Source organism: Fusarium keratoplasticum, chromosome 4 (assembly GCF_025433545.1).
Source record: "Fusarium keratoplasticum isolate Fu6.1 chromosome 4, whole genome shotgun sequence".
Classification (NCBI taxonomy): Eukaryota; Fungi; Ascomycota; class Sordariomycetes; order Hypocreales; family Nectriaceae; genus Fusarium; species Fusarium keratoplasticum.
This window is the reverse complement of record NC_070532.1, coordinates 1416980-1438633: the sequence shown is the minus strand read 5'-3', so window position 1 is coordinate 1438633 and position 21654 is coordinate 1416980. Positions and strand designations below refer to the sequence as shown.

Genomic DNA, 21654 nt, shown 5'->3' with positions numbered 1-21654 from the left:
GAGGTGGCGGGGTCGGGATGGATTACTGTGGCCGACTGTCACTGCAGCAGCCGTTGTGCCGTGACCTCATCTGGGGCCTGTTGGAAGTTGGCTTGGCGGAACCACCTAACATCCATTCAGAGAATGATAAACTGTCTGCGTGCGCTGAATTTCTTATTGGTGTGGCTGGTGTAGCTGCCGCACCGCCACACCTCTCTAGGTGCCGAATTCGGCATCTCCAACACCATAGTGAATCAATCCAAGGACGATACAGATACTCATGAATCTCCCTGAGCCTCGTCCCCTAATGGTGCATTCAGCGCATGCGAGGGTATCAGACTGTCAATCAAATGTTCTATACCCTTCCTGGTGACCAAGAATACTCCCAAACGCCAAACCAAAAGACCACACATGGCTACTCTTGTGTAAACCAACAGAGTGTCGAGTAGCTCACTCTATGAACCCGCCCCCTTATCCTTGTCCGTTTCTTCATCATCGTCGTAGATCTTGACCTTGGCTGCATATTCGTTGATGTTGCTGATGACATTGTTTGTGATTGTGTCACCCTTCCCACCAGCCACCCGCAGCACCAGCTCGTTCAAGTTGTGTCGCCCCAGAATGTCGACGTGGTCAGCCGTCCGAGGCCCTCCTCGTGGGTTGAAACGTTCCGGTTCGTGAGGCATCTCGACTACCGTGACCTTGACCCCTGCTGGGTTGTAGCGCTTCATGTGCCAACCACGATTGCACATGTAGCCTGCACTGATGAGATTCACTGTGCCGTCTCCCTCTCCCAGAATCACGCCGTGGTCTACTTCACCATCGGTGTAGCCTGTGTCGATTGTGATGTTGAGATTTGTCATCAGAGGCTGGTCGGGGGGCCGGTAGTAATACGCTCGCTCGGTGGGTTTGCCAACACCATAGAAGCAGTAGATCTTCAAGCTGGGCGCAAGAGGTAGCCGGGTCTCGAGAGGGTTAATCCATTTCTTGGGGTCCAGCTCGTTGGCTTCAACCTCAGCAATGGTGTGAGCGACACCATGTGAATAGCTTCCTTTGATCTGATCCTGGTACCAGTCCTCAGTCGTGTTGAGCAGGTACGATAAGGAATCCTCAACTGTGAAGTTACGGTCGGGGGTTGTCCAGTTTGAACCAGTCCTGAAGTTCAACAATGATCCATATGAAAAGTTCTGGCCAGGCAAGTCGTCGGGCGCCCAGGTCAGGTTGCCCCAGATGGCATCGCCGCCAAGGGGCAACATAGACGAGAGTCCTGGCATGCCGCGGAAGATCTCGGTTCTCTCCTCCTTGCTGAGGAACTTTTCCAGCCCATACATGGCAAATGGATTCAGCTGGGCTGTGTCTCGCATCTCGCCAGAGAGAACGGCAGTCAGATCCTTGACTGCGCCGAGCATGCATCCACTAATGTTGATCCAAGAGTCGATGTGATGCTCAACCCAATCTTGACCGCCACGACCGCCTTGCTCTGACTGCACCCAATGGAAGAAGTAGTAGAGGACCTGACTCCCCATGCTGTGCGACGCGAGCACAACCTTTCTGTTATCAACAGCGACAGCGATTTCAATGTACGACTTGAGTCGGGTAAAGTATCGATCCCGAACCTCGAGATTGGGGTACGACAAACGCCAATCATAAGAGGCTGTGAAAGAGTTTGTTGGATCATAGCCGATGGAAGCAAGATTCTCAAAAATCTTGTTCCAGATCCAGTAACCGGTAATGAAGAAGTCAGTCGCATCAAATCCCTGGGCGGCGCGTAACTTGACCAGGGGTGGATCAAGACCTGTCCTCTTGTCGAGCATGACGTGCTTCTTCCAGACCTCCTTGTCCATGACAAGAGCCTTCATCATGGTCCAGCTGCCCCAGAGTCGCTTCCTGAAGTAGGGCCTTGAGATGTTGGCGGTTCCCCACGACTCGAGTCCAGTAGAAATGACCCCGGGAATCATGATCATGGGGTGGTACGCTTCCAGGCCCTCAGCGCGAGCCTTTGTGCCAACAGAAAAGGACTCATATGTCTCGGCAAACTCGCGCTCGCCTTGGATAAGATCGCGCATGTCCTTGACCAAGCCGGCGGGGAGCGCATCCAGCAGGCTGTCCATGGACAAGTCGGTGAACTCGGGGAACTCGATAAGGTCATTGCTTGAAGCGAAGAAGCCGGCGGCGATGATTCCGAACAAGCTACCAAGCAGGAAAATGAAGGTATTACGGCGCTTGCGGGTCTTGGGGACGACGTGCTCGACGACATGGACGTGGGTGGCTGGGTTAGGTGTAGGGCTATCGTCCCTTGAGGTGTCGTCGCTATCGGCGGCCTTGGTCTCTTGGACATTGCGACGTCGCAAAGTAGTCGCCATGATGTCGAGTAGGGAGCGGGCCTCTTGAGAGGCACCGTCTGGTTCAATCTCTTGTGGGTGAGCGAAATGAAGAGAAGAGAGCCCGGGAGTGCTGGTGTTTTAAGAATTGCACGTAGCTATGACGCCCATGTGGGCGCGTGCTTTAAAACAAAAACCGGGGGCCGCGAGGTCCGAAGGGTGCAGTATTATCAGGAGCAGCTGTAAGGGAGCTTCGGATGAGACGATCGACACCAATAAAATACTCTGAAAGAAATGGCCCCTGAATGATAAACGGACAAAGTCAATGGCAACGTGGTAACATTTGCGCCTCGTCAAGAGTCGCGTCTGGTCTTTCACATGAAAGGTCCAAGCAGAGAGACATGCTAGTCGTGCCTGATAGGCAGGCACCTGACGTCAAAGTCAAGGCATGAGGCAGGAGGCACGAGACTTCAAGGCCTTAAATTACAGGGGTTCCTGACGAGTCAAAGCTCTTCAGAAGCTCCCTTGCTCTGAGATGCTCCCTCCACCATCCATCCCAAAGCTTGGACAGCCTCCCTTCGCTTGGGGTTGTACTGCATCCAGAGTCGAGACCCGGCCCGGTAGCTGTGGTCATGGAGCAATCGGCCCTAAACGACCCCCGAAACCTCCGAATCGCGATTGGTTCCAGCGCTTACTGAGCGGACCGCCCACGCCGCCCCCACCCGCCATCCGCGCCGGACTCCGGTGCCATGAGCTGTGCCCGTGGCTTCAGGTCGGGTTGCATTTTGGGCTTGCCCCGCCCCCTCCACACTGTCGAGAGCTGAGAGAGCTCTTTGGAGAGCCCAAAGAGGAGAAGCTGGGTGTTCTGTCCGCTGCAGACTCCCCTGCCAACCGCCAACTGCCCTGCGCGCCTTGCCCTCGTGGTCATGCACCAGAGGAATGCGGCTTGCTGCTGGCCGGCAACGCAGCCCACGCGCGATGACATCCATCCACAATTGCCCTGCCTGCTGAGTCTGGGATGTCCACCAATGCCTTGTTTGTAAGAAATCGCCACCTCAGCCTGAACCCCCAAACCCTCAAATCTCAACCACCCTCCCACATGTTGTGACTCTTGCCGGCCTCTGAAGACTCACTCTTATTTACCCCTCCTCCGCAAGCACAGACCGATACCGGATAAGCTCCATCTTTCTGCCCCTCACTAAAGACTTTGGATCTGGTCTCATTTCGACATCCGAGATCTCAACAACCTCAAGACAAGGACATCAACAAATTCCCGCTGCAGACTCACCGACCGAAGCACCGGTCTAATACCTCTTCTCCACCCAGAGACCCTTCTTTCCCATGGACCTTACCCAAATTGACAACCTCCCTGGCGAACTGCGCTACGTCCAATACGAACATGCTCTCGAGGCCCAATATCTGCCCGCCATCCGCGCCCTCATCTCCAAGGACTTGAGTGAGCCCTACAGCATCTATGTCTACCGCTATTTTCTGTGCCAGTGGGCACACCTCTGCTTCATGGTCAGACCTCTCTCCGCCCACGTTAATGACTAGCTCTCTAACAATATTCTCCAGGCGCTGAACCCCGTTGATTCATCTCTCATCGGCGTCATCATCTGCAAGCTGGAAATTCATGCTTCTCACTCCAACCCTACACGGCGGGGCTACATCGCCATGCTGGCTGTTGCCTCCGACTTCCGTGGCCATGGCATCGCCACGACTCTTGTCAAAAAGGCCATTGACGCCATGACCAAGCGCAACGCCGACGAGATTGTCCTCGAGACCGAGGAGACTAACGTCCCTGCCATGCGTCTGTATGAGCAGCTTGGCTTCCTGCGGTCTAAGAAATTGCACCGCTACTATCTCAACGGAAACAGCGCGTATCGACTTGTCCTGCCGCTTAAGTATATCGATCCCGACGCCAGCCCGAATGATCTCGATATTCTCGACATGCACGCGTAGCATTTTACGAACTTATGAGTGTGATCTGTTTGCTTGTATTTGTACCATGCGATTTGTACGGTTCTTTGGCTCTACTTGACACGGGCTCACACGGAAGCATTGGGGATCAGGTTGGCGCAGAATCAAGGATGGCATATCAGCGAAGCATAGGATCAGCTTCAGCGTCTTGACAGCTGGCGTTTAGTCTTTGTTGTTGGTTTTCACGATATTATGATTTCATGGATGTCTTTACACAATGTACCCCGATTTTCAGAAAGCCATGCCCTAGGTTTCATATCTCTGCTCCTCCTTCGCTCCCATACGAGCCATCTGCTCAGCTCTTGAATATGTCATTTGAGCTATAGATGGACGCTTTTAGGCCCCAAATGTTCCCAGAAGATATTCCGATGTAGGTATACGCATCTATGCATGTGAGTAAGCTTCAACCTTCCAGCAGGCAACAGTGACTCACCTGGCTTGTAGTAGATTGGCCGCCCTCGAGCCTCTACCAATCTGAGCTCTCTCAGCTTTTGGAGAACCCGACCAACATCAGCCTTGTCTGCGAAATCGGTCGTGTACACGCAGATGAGTCGATCCCTGCGAGAATCCTCGTCGACAGGCTTGGGGGCAACCTTTGCGGCAATGCCGAGTTCGTTGTTGGCTGTTGCCTTGGCCACTATGTCCCATACGTCGTTGACCTCTGCTGGAGGGCAAAAGAGCATCCACTAGATGGGTTAGTGAGGCCTAGGTGAGTGTTTCCCTGTCGGCGTACCTTGCCTGCGCGGACTTTGGCGGCGTGTGCCAGCTGCAGTATGTCCTCTGCCGCACTCTTCGTTTCCTTGTTGGCCTCTCGCTCCTGTACCGAAATGGGTACATTCCTCGGGATGCCTTGTATAAACCTAGAGGCAATTTGGAGTCTCTCGTGCCCGCCCTCTATGACAAGGGCTGTTCTGCTTCCCTCTTCCTCGGGGGCCTCGTCCTCATTACCCTTGCTAAGCTGGTTCTGGGCCATGGTCTTTTCCACTCGCGGGATGTAGGGGTTGCAGATGAAGATCCAGGGGATTTCCTCTGACAGTTCTGTCGTCTTGGGAGGTAGTCGAACAAGAAACTCGTCCACGGTCTCTGTGAGCTGCCATGCATAGGGAACACCGGCATAAGGGTTGTGAAGATGCGAGGTATCACCGACGAGGGTGCTGCGAGGGACAGCCCTCCCGGGGTTTTCTTGCTGCTGAAACATCCAGGCGTCGACGTCGAAGTCCTGGACACGTTGCTGGAGGTTCATGACGGTTTCCTCGTCACCTATATCAGGTAAGTTGATGTCTGATGGTTGAGAAAGGATGAGGTTACCGTAGAAATCAGAATCATCGGAGATATCCATGATGGCGAATTTATAGGAGTGGCCGGATAGGCAGAGATGATAGAGCTGCCTAAGGATTACAGGGTCTGATACTAGGTGAATAAAGATGCCTAGAGGCAAGTGTTTTCCCTTAGGAAGTGCCGGAAAGAGTGGGGCTGGCTTGAAAGGATGCTGAAAAATAGAGAACAAAGAGAAACAAGAGGATATCAGCGCTGAAAGATGTTTTAATAAGGCTGGCGGTGTTGATTGCGTGTTGACGTAGGTAAAGGAGGAGGCGCCTCTTGACAAGGAACTCGCAGAAGCAAGTTCGCGTTTACTTGTGACGGGGATAGAGACGCTAGGGGGCCGGCAGTTGAAGGAGCTCTTTGACGGTTGGCGACACGGCACCAGCAAACAAACAAATTTTATAAGAAAGGATCAATTGATAAGCTTGAGATTGCCACAGCATGATAGAGTCAGTTTGAGCTTTACAAATCCCCCATGTCTTCGTACCGCGTCCCTTCAAACGCGAACCGGAGGAGCTTGACCAGCTCCGACCCCGGCAGACGGCAAGCCACCCGTTTGCCCCGCCGCGGACAGACTCCATCCGTTCGCCGTTGATTTGCTTTGCTCTGCTTTGACGAAAAACCTTGTCTCTTTTTCGACATACCAAAGCACCAGCCTTTCGCTTACTCAAAGGGGGGAATGGGAATAATGGACGACCTGAACCTTGTTTCCTCAAAGGTCTCGCTGACTTTGGACCTTCCACCGAGCTGCATCCAGTTCTGCCCAGCGCATCCAGAGTTCTTTGTGGTGGGGACGTATAATCTTCAAAAGGGCGATACGCAAGAGGCTCAAGGAGAAGATGATGAGTCTGTAGCTGCAGCCAAGACTCCTCAGAGTCGAAATGGCAGTTTGCTTGTTTTTAAGCTAAATGGTACGGAGCTGTAAGTGCTGCTCTGCCCCTGTCAACGGACAAGCTTACAATGGTCTAGTGACCTAGTTCAAACCGTCTCACAACCATCGGCCATATTGGACCTTCGATTCCATCCTTCCAAAGACTCTGGAAATATTCTTGCTGTGGTATCAAGCACAGGAACACTTGCAGTCTTCAAGTTGGATCCCACTCAGAATGCTTCATTGCCCCTGGAACACATTGCGACCAGCCGATGTGACGATATTGGAGAGGATGTCTTGTTCCTGCAATGCAACTGGCATCCTGTCATACCAAGATTGATAGGAGTCACTACTTCTACTAGTTCTGCGAGATTGTTACGTCTGGACGACAAGTTTTGCATCACTGAGCAGTATGCCGACCTGAATATCCCCAACTCTCTTGAGGCGTGGTGCATTGCCTTTTCTCCAGGGACAGCGAAGTCGGATCATGAAAAGGCCCAGGTGACGGCATACTGTGGCGGAGACGACTCTATGCTTCGCTATACATCATGCGTCTGGGACACAAAGGACCCGGATTCACCTTGCGAGGAGCCTTATCCTCCCATGACGATCAAAGGAACCCATACTGCAGGCGTCACAGCGATCCTGCCGCTTCCCCTATTTATGAAAGACCATGGAAGAGTGGTTGTGACGGGAAGTTATGATGATCACTTGCGCATCTTCGTCATCCACGATCTTCACGATACCTTTGGAATGAAGAGAGTTGAGCTGGTGCTGGAGGAGAACCTTGGAGGCGGAGTCTGGCGACTTGACTTGGTGAGTATCAAAGAGAACTCAGGGTCTATCAAAGTGCGGATCCTCGCATCATGCATGCACGCAGGTGCCAGGTTGATAGACCTGGAGGTCAAAGAAGAACAGGAATGGAGTTGTACTGTGCTCGCAAGATTTGAAGAGCACAAGAGCATGAACTACGGGAGCGACTTTGTGCGGGAGGAGGGTGCTGGAGACGGACTGCGGTGCGTGTCTACCAGCTTCTATGACAAGTTGCTTTGTCTGTGGGAATATGTGCCGCAGTCATGAGGTTTATAAGATTAAGAAGTGCCAAAGAGTTCCTTGAATATTCATTGGTGGTTGAGTGAGTGTGATAACAGACTGTTCTGCCACGTGCAAGAACGAGCTGTTAACCAGTCAGGTTTCAGTAGCGCATGAATTTCCTCAGAATCAGCATCCTTGCATGCCAACCAATGCAATCGCTGATTATCTTGATTGTTCTAGATTCCTTTCAACCGTGTTTCACGGGGATGGATGAAATGCACGCTTGACAACCACAAGCCGGTGGACAAAATCAGTCATATGAGTGACGATCAAATGCCCCCTCACGGGCGACGCGGGGTTGAAAATGGAGCCTGTTGGAGTCTTGGATCGGGCTCATCGTCCCATCCCTCTCAGCCTTGCAGCCTCTGAATCGCCCCCCCTGCAAGACAAACCTGAACCTGGAAACTGCCTGGAAGAAGGGGCGAAGGGGGCCCCAGGGAGCTGGGCCACAGGGACATGCATCTAGAAGCTAGCTGGAGAGTGGAAGAAAAGATGGTCACTCGTAGTGAGGCGAGATGCACCACGTTGCAGACAAGGCGGTGATGAGGACGCAGGGGCGGAGATTAACGATGAGGCAAACGATGGTGACACAGCTTTAATCTTTCTCTTGCACCTTCTTTCACTTCTTTCCCACTCATTCACGTTACTTTGTTGCGCTGACCTTTGACCGTCATTCGCTCAGCTGTCCCTGGTATTTTGTCCAACCCCCCTGTCGTGCCCCGCCGCCATTTTTAGGTCCAGCGCTGGACGGCCTGTCGCTTTCGGCTCTCTCACTCAACCTGAGCTTTTGAATTTTAGCCCAACACTTCTTCCTCTCTCCGGCAAAGCACAGCACCATCTATCGTGAAGACAGCTTTGGTCAGCAACTTTGATCTCAACCTTCCTCTCTCTTTTTTTTACCAACTGCCCTCGCTCTACGAGTTTGCTTCGAATCTTCATTGGCTTCTGTCATTTCTTGCGTCATCCACTCTGCTTTTGCTTGATTGCTTGCTTTTAATCATCTTGGTACCCCGTCCGTCTTGCTCTCTCGCATCCACTTCACTTCGGTTACTGTCGCAAACAGCCTCGAACGGCGAGCAGCAAACAGCAAACAATCTCCTTCGACTGCCTCATGATCTCGGCCCGAATCAACCCGTGAATCTGCTTTAAAGGCCCTTTGCGTAGATCGCGCGCGCTTCTTCCTCTGCGCCTCGCTGCTTCCGTGTAGTGCATCGCAACCCGCCCATCCCATCGAGCGATCGACCGCCCGCGTATCGGCGACAAACGATAACGAGATGGAGGCCAACGGTAGCTCCCTGCCGTCGGCCGGAGCTGGCGGTGACTCCGAGGTTCTCACCAAGATACACCAGGCCCTCGAGGTCGTCCACAGCCCGTACTCGACCAACGATGCCCGTCGCCAGGCCCAGTCCTTCCTCGAGGAGGTCAAGGACATTCCCGAAGCCCCCATGCAAGGCTACAACCTCGCCTCGGACAAATCGCAGTCCCCCGTCGTCCGACACTACGCCCTCTCCCTCCTCGAGCATGCTATAAGATACCGCTGGACATCATACAACCAGGACCAGGCAGACGCCGTGCGGCGCTGGGTCCTGAACCTGGGTCAGGCTGTGTCAAGAGAGGACCCGTCATACCTGAGGAACAAGACTGCCCAGCTCTGGGTTGAGATCGCCAAGCGATGCTGGGGCGCCGAGTGGATGGATATGGACGCCATGCTCTACCAGCTGTGGGAGATTCCTGACTCGTCGGTGCACAAAGAGCTCGTCATGTTTGTCCTCGAGAACCTCTCTGACGAGGTCTTTACGGGCGACGACTCAGTGGTCGCCCTCCGAGAAGGAGTTCTCAGCAAGGCCTGCGTCGAGATCTTCACCCCTACCGCGGTACTGGTCGAAGCGTTTCCCAATCGACAACCTGGGCCACCCGTGCGACATGGTGATGATGGTTGGCTCACTCGCCTGTCCAGCTTCCTGGACTGGTGCCTGAATGCGGCGCCAAAGGACAATGACGAAGTCAAGTCGTGCATACTCAAGGGCTTTTCCGTGTTCCTGTCCCTGATGCCGTGGGCCATCCCGAAAGCAGTGTCTGCTGCTCGGTGTGTTGAGGTTATGTGCGCTGGTCTCGCCTCGAGCCAAGTAGCTATCCAAAAGGTACGACAACACCACATTTTATCTGAGATGCTGGGCGCTAACTGAGTCGCAGGCTGCCCTTGAAGCCCTTCACGCACTGTATTGCAGAACAAACTTTTCAGACAGCGAGTTCCGAGACTTGGTTGCCCCCATGTACAGTCGCTCATCCATTGAACTGTGCCAGCGCCTCTTTGAATGGTCGGCTGTAGACCCGGAGGATATTGATGAGGACAAATACCAAACCCTCAAGAAGCTATCCGAGGTATGTAAGATGGCTATCAGCCTAGGCGCTCACTAACAATCATTATAGATGCTCTCCTGTCTTGGAGACTACTTTCACCGAAAGTTCCCGAGCCTCCCCCCTGAAGCTGCGAAGCAAGAATTCCTACAGCTCCTGGTTCAGGTGGTACAGCACCAGAGCTTGATGGTATCGATCCCAGTCCTCGTAACTTGGACACGACTTCTCAGCATGCGCTCAATCGGCCCCAGTGAGCTTGTCTCTCCATTGATCGGATCGCTTTTGGAGATTTGCAGCTCCAGACTAGTCCGATATGAGAACTTGCCCGAGGACACGCAAGAGCCAACATTCCTATTCCTCATGGAGGACACCGATACAATCCCAGAACGGCACGCTTTCCTTGGAAACTACCGCAGATATAGTTCTCAGGTCATCGAGGCCATCGTGCAGTTGAAGCTTGTCGACGCGATCTCACATATCCTCGGCCGCACAGAGGAGCTGCTACAACACCTCTATGACGGACAGCCTCCTTTAGACAGACAGACGTACTTCAAGCATTCGATGCCGGTTCTGCGAGTTGATTCTCAGTTCACGGTTATCGAGGCAACCCTCAAGGGTTATGCCAAGTGGCGCAAGAACCGCCCAGCAGAGCATCAACAACAGGGACCAGAGCTGGAGGCGAATCTGGAGACCTGGTGCAACAAGCTGCTGGAGATGAGTTTCGAGGACCCCATGATCCGGAAACGCACCCTGCAATTGCTCGTCTACTTTTCTACGACTGCACTAAACAAGAACGCTACCTTCATGCTCAAGGTTTTGGAGCATATCTTGCTTACCTGGCCTGCTCTTCAGCCAGAGTACCGTGCTTTCAATGATGCTATCAAAGATTTGCAAGGAGAGAGTATGGTAGAGTTGCAGAGGCTGGCGTCAGAAATGCCAGACCATCTTTTGGTGAGACACTCGGACAATCCTCCAGATGCGTGCTAACCCCCATCCCAGGGTGTTTATGATCAAATCGAGAACAGAGTGAACGAAATGATGTCATCAGGATCTCTCGATGAGAAGCGCTCCATAGCATACAAGAGCTTTCTCTTCATCATCATGTAAGTCGTCATGGAAACTGGGCGGCTAGTGCCATAGCAAGACTGACAATATTGCAGACACCGAGCCACGAGCGTGGATACTCAGGCCAAGATCCAAAAACTTCGAGAGTTCATTGATCCCGTCAAGGCACAGTGGCAAAACGAGAACGTGCGAACCGCTCTTAAATCGTACAGCAACTTCTGCGAGCTCCTGGGGTTGGACAAGGCTCAGAACTACCTGGCCAGCCGACGTGCCCATGAGATTTCTGACTGGGGCTCACGCGAGCTCGATGCAGAGGGGTTGGCACTTCAGAACGAGCTTGAGGAGCGTTTGAAGCTTCTCCCACTTCGATCGACCAAGTCTTTCCTCGCATTCTCAGTCGAGCGGCTCGACAAGTCATCACCCGCCTTCAAGGCATCGTATGCCCTTTGGCAGGAAGGCTTCTCCAACATCCTGGCAGACCTCCTCGAGTTCCTGAGCTTTGCGCATGCCTCGCACAACCCGGACAACTGGGCAGGTTTGCCTCTCGAGATGCGACCAATGGTCAACCGGGTTCTGAGTGATCGATTTTGGCAGGCTGGCATCTCGGAAGGAAGCAAAGACGACTTTTACGCGCGAGTAATGGACAAGAAGAACACGATCGAGGGTCTTGCCTCGACGATCCGCGGGTCGGTTCGATTCGTCCGAGAAACTGCCTATGCCATCATCTACTGCATGAGCCGACTGGAAAGGCAGTTCTACGGATTCGAGGGGCTCTCGGCACCGCTATCCAAAGCTCTCTTTGCTGATTCGGTCTGGCTGTCTACGCACCAGCAGAGCAATCTTCTGAACTTGGTGCGGTACTTGGTTGATGATTGCCCTGTTGACTACCGAGAGCATTTCCTTCCACAACTCCTGGCAGCGTGCTTCCAGCAAATGGATGCCAAGATCAACGGCGAGTGGGAAAAGATGGAGCGCCAGCAGCAGGTGGCTGCAGATGGCGAGGCGGGCTTGAAGGAGGAGATGAAGGCAGAGAGCATCCTACGCCAGGTGACATATACAGCAGTGTTGATGGTGGCTGATTTTTTGGACCCAACCAAGCTCAGTAAGTAGTCATCTCGATGGACCGCGATCAACCAAACTAACTGTTTCTCAGACGGTCCCCTGATGGGATATTCGGAGACGGCAGGCGATGAGCCAGAGCCAGAGCCTGAGTCTAACTACCCAACTCTTCGACGATTCTGCCTTATCCACCAGCAGGTGGTGGAGCCGCTGCTTGTCTTCTGCACTCATGGCATTCGGATGCGAGATACACGCTGCTGCAGTATGATTCTGCGACTGTTCATCTCACTGGTTCCCGAGTTTCATCTTGTGGATGGCCAAGTGCCCAAGTCGGTGGTGCAGAGCCCGCTTGACGGACAGCTGGCTGGGGATAAGTTCCCCATCCCTCCTTCGATCTCCAACGCTATCCGCGAATACATCTCGCTGGATGTGCTCAAGGCGTGTATCACGTCGTTCCACGAGCCGTACTTTGTTGAGCTCCAAAAGGAGCTTGCCGCGCTGATCGCAGCCATCGTGGTCTTCTACAGCCCGATCACGACAACACCTAGAGATGTGCTACTATCGTTGCCCAATGTCAACCCGGCAGACCTGGATCGGCTCTCGGCTTACATGGCCAAGCCCGCATCACACGCACGACAGCAACGAGCGTTGGTGCTTGACCTTCTGAAGGACCTCAAGGGGGTCAGTGTTTCGGAGATGGGCAAGCTGCCCAAGAGTAGCGGGTTTGGAGGATCGAGCCGCAAGCGAAGCGGCCGAAGCAAGATGGCACAGCAGTTCATGGTTGAGCCGCAGTCGGGGCCAGGGGCGACCAGATCAGGGATGGAGGTGGCACGTAAGACGACGCCGGATGGACTGGAGGGGGTTTCCAATCTGTTTGAGGGATAGAGCCTGGATGATGAGCAGTAATTGGGGCCCCCAAGAGGACAGTGAGAAGTTACAACGGGAGGAGGTTCGTAAAGGAGAAGAGAAACAGGGGCAGCCAGGTCGATTGCTTTTCCCGCCAGTCACTGTACGGCCGCGCGATTGGGAGTACTATCTAGAGGCGTCGAGGAGGACAGAACCATGAATTGGGATGGGTCATTGGGAGTACTTAGAGCGAGCATAGGTTAGGTTAGGGAATAGGACTTGACATGTTTCTGGATGAGTTGGACTGTCGGTTCCAAGACCAAGACGAGCAAGACATGGCGGTCAAACTTGATTCACATGTTGAGGGGTGATTATGACAGCTCAGGTTCATGTCCGGGTCGATGAGGGCATCATGGGCTGGTTCAGCCATGAGTGTGCCGGGCCGGTGACAGGTACAACATGTCATGACGATCCCTCCTGCAAGACCCGCCGGCACCTCTGGCCGTTCCGTTTCCGGGATAGCTAGGCAGGGTCCAGGTCCATCCAAGCCAAGCATTTAAGCCCCAAACTACATGTGACGTCGCCGTTCGTGGAGGGTGTCTCCGGGGAAGCAAGCCGGGGGGGACAAGGGCCAACAACCTACAGCTCAAGAGACAGGAGAACCTGCAAGTGGCGATGCGGGTAATAAAGCCCTGAGAGACAAAGAGGCTGTGAAAGGCCTAGCTCGATGGTGGCAACTGACAGAATGCAAGACGCTGGAATCAGGCAATTCTGTCAAGGTCGCGTGTTTTTTTTTCTTATGTATTATGTATGCGAAACGAATAACCCGGGGACCGGAGCTTGGTGAGGCCAGCGACCGGGCCGTGACTCGCACACCGGCACATATATTCCATCATTCTCCGTTCTTTCTTCTCCCGTTGATCCTCTTTTTCTCGTTTCTGGACATTGAATTCCGGCATTTATACTAGACCGGCACATTGATATTGGTGACTTTTGTCCATCTTGTCCCGTCAGCTGCATACGCATTACTCCAATCATGCAGGGTCGAAATATGACGGCTCATGACCGGCATCCTTCGGCGTCACAGGCAAAGCCGCAGCCAAGAGTCAACAAAAGCCCGAGAAGAGCGACGAGAGCGTATGTATATCAGATCTACATCTCCTCAACCCATTCAAAACTCACATATTTAGATGCGACGACTGCCGCCGTCTTAAAGAAAAATGCATCGGCACCGTCCCCTGCGACAGATGCAAGAAATCAGGCCGCTCATGTCAGTTCAGCAACAGCTTCAGGAGAACCCGCGTTTCTCGTGCGGCATCTACGAGCAAGACTTGTCCTGGAAACCGTGCTGCCGCCGCTGCCGATTCATCTGCCTTTTTCGAGATTGAGAGGATCCAGGCCCTCGAGCAGATTGCCCGGTACTATACGGGGTTGGAGCAGTGCAGCTTGGAGAATTTGAAGGAGGTTATTGGGAACTTTGCCCAGGATGAGGGGGGGTTGGTGGATGTTGAGGTTGATGATGGGAGTAGTGATGGGAGGGAGGATGCTATGGATGCTCTGACTCCGGCTTCGAGCGGTAAGTGGTCACGATACGACTATACCATGGGAACATAAGCTGATATCATGCAAGTACATGCAGAATTCTCACATTCTGACTTTTCCCGTCGAGTACAGCAAAAAGTCAGGGATGAACTCGACGATCCCAACTACGAGGTACGTCTACCCTACTCCACAAAGGAACAAATACCAACATCTCGATCATACAGTGTCCAAGCCCAGAAACCGCAGTAGAAGAATCAAATCCTTCTACCCACCTCCTATCCAGAGATGCCGTCGTCCTAGAAGCCGTCTCTCTCTTCCCGCCCGCCCACTCGGCCCTCATCCTACTCAACGTGTTTTTTGAATTTGCTCAGACAAACTACTTTTACGTCGACGAAGAAACACTTCGGCAACGGCTGGACCAGTTTTACTCTTCATCTGCACGAGTGGGTATAAACGACGCTCCCTGGGTGTGCACCGCTCTCATGGTGTTTGCCCTCGGGATGCAGTTTGCCCACCTGTATCAGCCATCGTCGAGGAGTTCTTGCGGGGGTCTCATGAGGGAGGCTTACAGCGTCTGTCAGACGATGGATGATGCACTCGCGTTGACGTTCTACCGCAAGGCGTCCAACATGATTCCCGACATTCTTGCTATGGCTTCACTCGAGAGCATCCAGGCTTTTCTTCTCTTGGGCATATATGTCCTGCCCATCGATCCGGCTGGTTTGTCCTGCACCTATTTCGGGATCGCCATCAAGGTTGCTACGCAGAGCAATATGCATCACAAGAGTGGTGATGAATTGTCTGCGCGGGAGGCTGAGTTGAGGAAGAGAGTTTGGTGGACAGCATACACGTTGGAAAGGTATGTCATGCGTTGATTTATTCTGCAACGGAGACTGATATTCAACAGACGGATCTGCATTCTTCATGGAAAGCCAGTCTCGATCTCAAGACTCGACATCGACGCCAACCTACCGACTGATTTGGTTGAGCTGCAGCCCAAGGAGAGAGTCAACCCTTTTCAAAACAACCTCGCCATGTTGAAATTAACGATTTTCATGGAGGATGCTCGAGACGGGATGTGAGTTTGCTGCTTCTTGAAAGATGAATATTCAGGGGCTAATCAACCGCAGATTGGCTTTGAAAAACAGCGACAAGACACAGCGAGTCAAGACCTTCCAAAACATCATCAAGGTCAAGGAGAGGCTGCAGAACTACTGGCACAGTCTCCCTGACGAAACCTACTGCCGCGACCTCACCTCTGGAAGTCCCCTATTCCGGTCCAACATTCACCTCGCCCTCTCCTACCACCTCGTTCACATCTCCATCGGCCGGTCCTTCATCTTTGACGAGTCGAATATCAAACCGAAAGACGCAGAGTGGCTTGGGCTTCGCAAGGAGCTGGTTGATGATTGCGTTGCTAGTGCTGTTGCTGTCATTGACCTTTGTCAGATTCTTCAAGACAAGGGAAGCCTCTCCAAGTCGTCATACACAGAGTTTAGCTCCTGTTGCGCTGCTGTCCTGGCCCTGGTAGCCAAGGCCGTGTCCGACAAGAGCGGCCAGCTACAGGACGCCAGCAAGAGGGGAATGGAACTCCTAAGAAACATGTCCACAGGGGTCTTCTCAACAAGCTGCGAGAAGCGCGCCGTCGAAGGTCTCGAGGCAGCGTTTAACAGGCTGAATCACAAAGAGGACGAGTCCGCCAAGTGTGATGAAGCTGGATACATGCAGTTCCGGAACTGGGTTGCCATGCAGCAGATTCTCCCCGGAGAAGCACTTCAACTACCGAAGCAGGATAATCCCATGATGAATCTTTTTGGCGGATCGTCGGCTGGTAGTCAATACTCGGCCAAGACGAATGGGTGTGCGTTGCCTGGGTATGCAGAGCTGAGTTCTCTGCCGGATCTTGGGGAGTGGTTTGATCATGGGTTTGGACAGGGCGTTTGATGCGACAGGTTTTTGTTTATATGGGCTTCACGACTTTTATCACGACTTATATATGACGGCAGGCGCATTCTTATTTTCGGGGAGTTATGTATTATTTAGGGCATCTTTATCCTAATTTCTATTGTTTAGGTTATCCTCATCCTTACCTCCTGGGTAGACTGTGAATCAGTGTCACTACATCCCCTCCCCTTAAGCTTCGCGCTCCTCTTCTTCTCTCTCTTTCATCTTCTCTCGTTCTCATCTTCTCTCCTTTTCATCCTCTCCACCTTTCATTGGCCCAGCCCAGCCCAACCCAAGCGAGGCCAGCCCTCAAGATGTTGACAAAATTGTCACCAGAAGTTCTCCATCTGGTGGCTCGGCAGGTAGGAGTACCAAAAACACATCTATGAATGCAGTGTCTAATCACAGTCTACAGCTGCCCGGGGCTGACCTCAAGTCAATGTCGTTGGTTTCTGTCTACATTCGCAGGGCAGTCATCCGGTCTCTATGGAGTTCAATCACCATTCGCCCGTCAGACAAGTGCGATCTCCATGATATCACCACCGAGGGGTTCCCACATTTATATATCCCCTACGTATCCGAGCTTCACTTTGCCGCGCCGCTTGAGCTTGTCTCCATGGGGTGTCCTCATTCCTATATCAGCTGGGAAGAAGAAGGGGAATTTTTTGAACGTCTCGACCAACGGGCAGAGTCCTTCCTGCACAAGTTTGAAAAGACCAAACTCCGCAGTTTCAGGTGATACTTCAAACATACACTTTACACGCTGGCTTCTTTCAGCAGTTAGCTGACTATTGCATTAGCTGGGACATGGGATGCTGTGTCCCTGAAACGATTCTCGGAGAATATGGGCTTCTTGCGCGTATGCATCCGTCGCTAGAATCTCTCAGGCTGGTCGTCGACCCGAAGTGCCGTTTCTTTTACCAAAGGAGCCGCTTTACGGACCATGGGAGGATGGGCCTTTCCTCCTTTCGGAGCCTCAAGAGTATTTGCTGGAAAGGCTCAATGGACAATAGCCATCATCTATTGGGCACTGTCATTGAGAAGAATGCCAATCATCTTGACCACCTGGAGCTGGACCTGCTGTACACCGACGGGGACTTTTCACGTGCTCGGGTCCACGTTCAAAGACAGGAAGGTGATAACGACCCAGGCTACTTTGGCAAGATTCTGATGCTGCATGAGCACACAGTCCAGCCAATATTCCAATCCCTCACCTCGCTTGTGCTCACGAATGTGCCCCTCGGGCCAGCTATGGTGGGCATGATCAACTTTGAAGTCCTCCAGTCACTAACCCTCAGGCTGTGCCCTGGCTGGGCGAGGTTCACCCAACGCATCGTAAAGACGAGGTCCCCGGTGAAGTTGAAGACACTCGAGCTGCACCATGGCTTGTCCACCCAAGTCGAAAACTCACAGCTTAAGGTGGAAGAGCTCATTGATGTTTGTGGAGGCCTTGAGGAGCTTTTTCTGAATCTCCCGAAGCCGGATGATGCTAGGTCAATTTGGAAGCACATCACTCGCCATGAAGCATCACTGAAACGTCTCGTGCTTCACTACAGGACGCGAGAACGGGACGCATACGGGTTCTCGCTACAGGAGACTGACCTGCCAAGCCTCGGGCTGACCGAGCACGGAAACACAATCTATTATCCACCGGAGCCGAATCCTCTACAGGAGCTCAAGCTCGAGTGTATCAGTTTATGCTGTTTCCCAGAGCTAGCTGTAAGAGAGACACAGAACTTGGGTGAACCAAACACTGACATGTTTCGCAGGAATTGATGCTGGAAACCTCACCAAGCCTCGCTTCGTTGAAATTTGTCCACATCCGAAAGGCAAGTTTCGACTACCGGCTACCTAACCCCTCTCCCCAGATTCCCACTCCCCTTCTGTGGTTTGCCGAGTGGGCATTTGGACCAGATGGACCTCCTCTGCTCGAGGCTGTTGCCTATGGAAGGTTTTCTCACGGGGGTCGGACTCATGAGGACAATCTTATCCTCTGCCCGACTCGAGACTGGTTTCGAACTGTGCCCAGAGATGGTCGCGAGTGGCTGGGCATAGTTGCCAAGTATCGCAATGTGTTGGAAGCTTGTCCAGTGGAGCCGTTGCTCCTGTAGGTCGGGCTGGGACTAGAATCGGTGGGAGGTTCTAAGTTGGTTTCTATTCGGCAGACCTACACCCCGGCAACTAACCGGCAGTTGTCATCAGAGGTCACATCACGGAGATCTACGAGAGATCTACACGCAGCAGCTCGAGGAGAGCGATTCACATGGAAGTCATGACCCCGCTTGTGCCGGTGTCATTGGGAGGGCGTCGGAGGTGAAGGACCGGCACAAAGTCACCGGCAACGCTAGTTGACCGGCATCTTCAACACGGAAAGGGGGATCTGTGCTATATTTTGGTAATACTTGCTGAATTCATTGCTGAAATTGGAATCGATTCAACGATTTGACTTGCAGTGCTTGAGTGACTGAAGATGGACCCTCCACAAGCTGACCACCTCCCAACTCTCAGGCCCCTTGGTGAGCAACTCACAACCTTGCGGCACATCATACCATCATCTAACATGAATCTGGGATTTAGGGCTGGCAGAGCAGTACTCGACTGCGCGTAGCTATCTTGGCATCTACGCCAATGTCTGCGTGACGGCGACGTATTCTAACCGCCATGGAGAAAACCTACGAGCTGCGCTCTTTCACAGCATCGGGGCTCTAATAGCAAAGCACCCCATCCTGTCCGCAGTTCCTGTAGACACGACAACTACGCCACGATTCGTCCGTTTGCCTCGTCTTGGTCTCAATGAAGTCGTCGCTTTCATTGAGAAGCCGGGTTACACACCTGGAGCAAGTTCAGATCCTACCCTGGACGAAATGGTCCAAAGCCAGCACAACGTTCCGTTCAAGCAAGACAACTCGTTGGTTCCTTTTTGGAGGGTCACTATTCTCCAAAATCCTGACGACTCTTCCTGGTTCTCTCTGTGTCTCTGCTTCCATCATTCGCTGCTGGATACGCAGAGCGCAGTAATTATCCACCAAGACCTGGAGTACGCTCTGGTCTCCAACGACAAGGGCGCTGCGATGGAGACGGTAGAAGGATCTCAGAAAACATTGCTTCCTCCTCTAGAGTCAATGGTTGGCCTTCCAACCTCCTCTGACTTTGTCCATGGCCAGCAAAGCCTCGGCGAGCCACCCCGAAATTGGTGGAGCGGAAAGCCGCAAACTCTCCCCGTTCAGACGAGATTCTCTTCCGTTTGGATCCCTTCAGCTTCCTTCACTTCTTTGCGACAAAAATGCAAGGAACAAGGTGTCACATTGACAGCAGCCCTCATGTCGCTGATCGCCGGGGCCTTCTTCCGCGTCCTCCCCTCGGAATACAGCGTTGTCCAAGGAGACTGCGCCGTCTCTCTACGGCGCTTTTTGCCAGATTATATAGACCAACGCTCGGCGGGATGCTACGTCGGGTCCCTGAGCGAGGTCTATAACAGAGAATCCCAGTCTATACGGAGGGACGCCAGGCGCACAAAGAAGACTATCGGCGAAACCCTGCAATTAAGAGGTGCCGATATGCCGGTGGGCTATCTTAAACATGTTCCAGACATCGCTGGGTGGCTGTCTCGCAAGATGGGGAAGAGACGATGGGCTGCTTGGGAGTTGAGCAACGTTGGGGGATTTGACGATGCGCCTGGTCTGAAGAGCGAGGATCGTCAGATTCAGAGCGTCATGTTTAGCCAGAGCGCTAGTGCCTGCTCGGGGGTTGTTAAAGTCAGCGCAGCATCGGGGAGGGATGGGAGCCTTGGACTGGGTTTTACGTGGCAGAAGGGTGTTGTGGGTGATGAAGTGGTGAAGGAGTTGGTTCAGAGCCTCGTTGATCTAATCCAGGAGATTACTTCATAAAGCTACTGTTTATAGGTAGAAATGAACGGTATGATTAGTAGGCTACTAAGTATCAAGTAGCAAAGAGGGAATTGAAGCAATAGAATGAACTTGACTAGAGTATCACCGATGATGCCCAGACACATAGAGTAACATGAAAGGAGGGGACTGCGAGCTGATGGAAGTGGATTCTGATAAGTCATATGAAGGATAACATGACAACCAGAGACAGGGCTACAAAGCGTCGGGGACTTACATATTAGCTAGGTACTCCTCCGTCATTCAAAGCAGCAGAGTTATCAGACTGAGCTCCCAAGTCTTGTTCACGCGCATTACCAAGGGTAGTATATAGTTAACATGTATGAATTAATCTCTTATCATCTATTTCCCAGCAAGCTCCTTGTCCAGCGCATCCGCCATATCCCCAAGCGTGTCAAATTTCCAGTTATACACGGGATTCTCCCTGTTGCCCATGACGGCTCCAGGTCTCTCAATCCAGCTCGACGTGATGTCCATCTTCTTGGCCGGCTGGTGATCGTGGAATTGGCTCTGCGCCGTCTGCAGGACCTGCGCCTTGGGGATGCCGAACTTGGCCTCGGCCTCGCGCAGCATATACTCAAAGTTGCGCAGGTCGGGCTTGTAGCTGCCCACGTCCTGCGCCGTGATGATCAGGTCAAAGGGGACGCCCTGCAGCGGGCCCGAGTTGCTGCCTGAGAAGGACTCGCGGTCGACGTTGGAGAGCACCACGAGCTTGTAGTGCTTCCCGAGTCGTCGAAGCGCCTCGACCGTGTCCGGGAACGCGGGCCAGGTACCGATGGAGTCGCCAAAGGCCTTGTCCTGCTCAGCGCTGGGCTTGGGGAGGCCAAGCCGCTCGGCGATTTGCGGGTGGATAGTGGTGAGAAGCTCCGAGTACTTCATGTTAGGCGTCTTCACCTGCTGGGTGCTCTCCAGCTCGTGGTGGATGGTGAGGAGGTGCTCCCGCGAAAAGGAGGCATTGTTGGCTTCGAGGAGGGGCTTGAGGCCGTTGAGGACGCCCGTCTCCCAGTCGATGAGGGTGCCATAGACATCAAAGGAGAGGAGGCGGAAGTCTGATAGACGGCTCATTATGGTGGCTTTGTGGGTCGACTCGAGTGTGCAATTAAGTGATAATGAGATGATTTGAGATGAAGTTATGGTCTGACAAAAGCAATCTATGCAGATGCAATATATACTGAGAGCACGCCCTGCAGTTGACAACAGTCCGGAGAGGAGAACCTCACGTGCAGAGTCCGGAGGTGAGACATTCCGGTGCCGGTCGACACGTCCGAATGGGGAAGCCGGCCGGCACGCGCCGAATGTGGGGTAAATGATGCCGGGATCAGGTACGGGGAGCCGGTTGGTGATGCCGGCAGCGTCAAATTCAACACCA

The 21654-nt window shown here is 53.0% G+C and overlaps 8 protein-coding genes across 8 annotated transcripts; 5 read left to right on the top strand and 3 right to left on the bottom strand.

The window, feature by feature from the left end:
* Positions 1–434: 434 nt before the first annotated feature.
* NCS57_00552500 (uncharacterized protein) lies at positions 435–2339 on the bottom strand (the record flags this gene model as incomplete). Its single annotated transcript, XM_053055444.1, has 1 exon — positions 435–2339. One exon carries the CDS (start codon positions 2337–2339, stop codon positions 435–437), a length of 1905 nt encoding a protein of 634 aa, XP_052914399.1.
* Positions 2340–3638: 1299 nt separating this feature from the next.
* On the top strand, positions 3639–4259 carry NCS57_00552400 (uncharacterized protein; the record flags this gene model as incomplete). Its single annotated transcript, XM_053055443.1, has 2 exons — positions 3639–3818; positions 3873–4259. The coding sequence occupies 2 exons, from the start codon at positions 3639–3641 to the stop codon at positions 4257–4259; spliced, it is 567 nt and encodes a 188-aa protein (XP_052914398.1).
* Positions 4260–4572: 313 nt separating this feature from the next.
* NCS57_00552300 (uncharacterized protein) lies at positions 4573–5616 on the bottom strand (the record flags this gene model as incomplete). Its single annotated transcript, XM_053055442.1, has 4 exons — positions 4573–4661; positions 4711–4963; positions 5011–5537; positions 5586–5616. The coding sequence occupies 4 exons, from the start codon at positions 5614–5616 to the stop codon at positions 4573–4575; spliced, it is 900 nt and encodes a 299-aa protein (XP_052914397.1).
* A 663-nt stretch (positions 5617–6279) lies between these two features.
* On the top strand, positions 6280–7551 carry NCS57_00552200 (uncharacterized protein; the record flags this gene model as incomplete). Its single annotated transcript, XM_053055441.1, has 2 exons — positions 6280–6521; positions 6570–7551. The coding sequence occupies 2 exons, from the start codon at positions 6280–6282 to the stop codon at positions 7549–7551; spliced, it is 1224 nt and encodes a 407-aa protein (XP_052914396.1).
* Positions 7552–8840: 1289 nt separating this feature from the next.
* Positions 8841–12933, top strand: NCS57_00552100 (Importin N-terminal domain-containing protein; the record flags this gene model as incomplete). The annotated part of the gene is made up of 6 exons (XM_053055440.1): positions 8841–9707; positions 9760–9948; positions 9997–10875; positions 10924–11027; positions 11085–12091; positions 12143–12933. The coding sequence occupies 6 exons, from the start codon at positions 8841–8843 to the stop codon at positions 12931–12933; spliced, it is 3837 nt and encodes a 1278-aa protein (XP_052914395.1).
* A 970-nt stretch (positions 12934–13903) lies between these two features.
* NCS57_00552000 (Zn(2)-C6 fungal-type domain-containing protein) lies at positions 13904–16380 on the top strand (the record flags this gene model as incomplete). Its single annotated transcript, XM_053055439.1, has 6 exons — positions 13904–14031; positions 14085–14470; positions 14525–14607; positions 14661–15295; positions 15344–15514; positions 15567–16380. The coding sequence occupies exons 1-6, from the start codon at positions 13931–13933 to the stop codon at positions 16378–16380; spliced, it is 2190 nt and encodes a 729-aa protein (XP_052914394.1). The 5' UTR covers positions 13904–13930.
* Positions 16381–17331: 951 nt separating this feature from the next.
* Positions 17332–20267, top strand: NCS57_00551900 (Zn(2)-C6 fungal-type domain-containing protein; the record flags this gene model as incomplete). The annotated part of the gene is made up of 3 exons (XM_053055438.1): positions 17332–18099; positions 18150–18487; positions 18989–20267. 3 exons carry the CDS (start codon positions 17332–17334, stop codon positions 20265–20267), a joined length of 2385 nt encoding a protein of 794 aa, XP_052914393.1.
* Positions 20268–20627: 360 nt separating this feature from the next.
* On the bottom strand, positions 20628–21350 carry NCS57_00551800 (uncharacterized protein; the record flags this gene model as incomplete). Its single annotated transcript, XM_053055437.1, has 1 exon — positions 20628–21350. One exon carries the CDS (start codon positions 21348–21350, stop codon positions 20628–20630), a length of 723 nt encoding a protein of 240 aa, XP_052914392.1.
* Between the last annotated feature and the right edge of the window lie 304 nt (positions 21351–21654).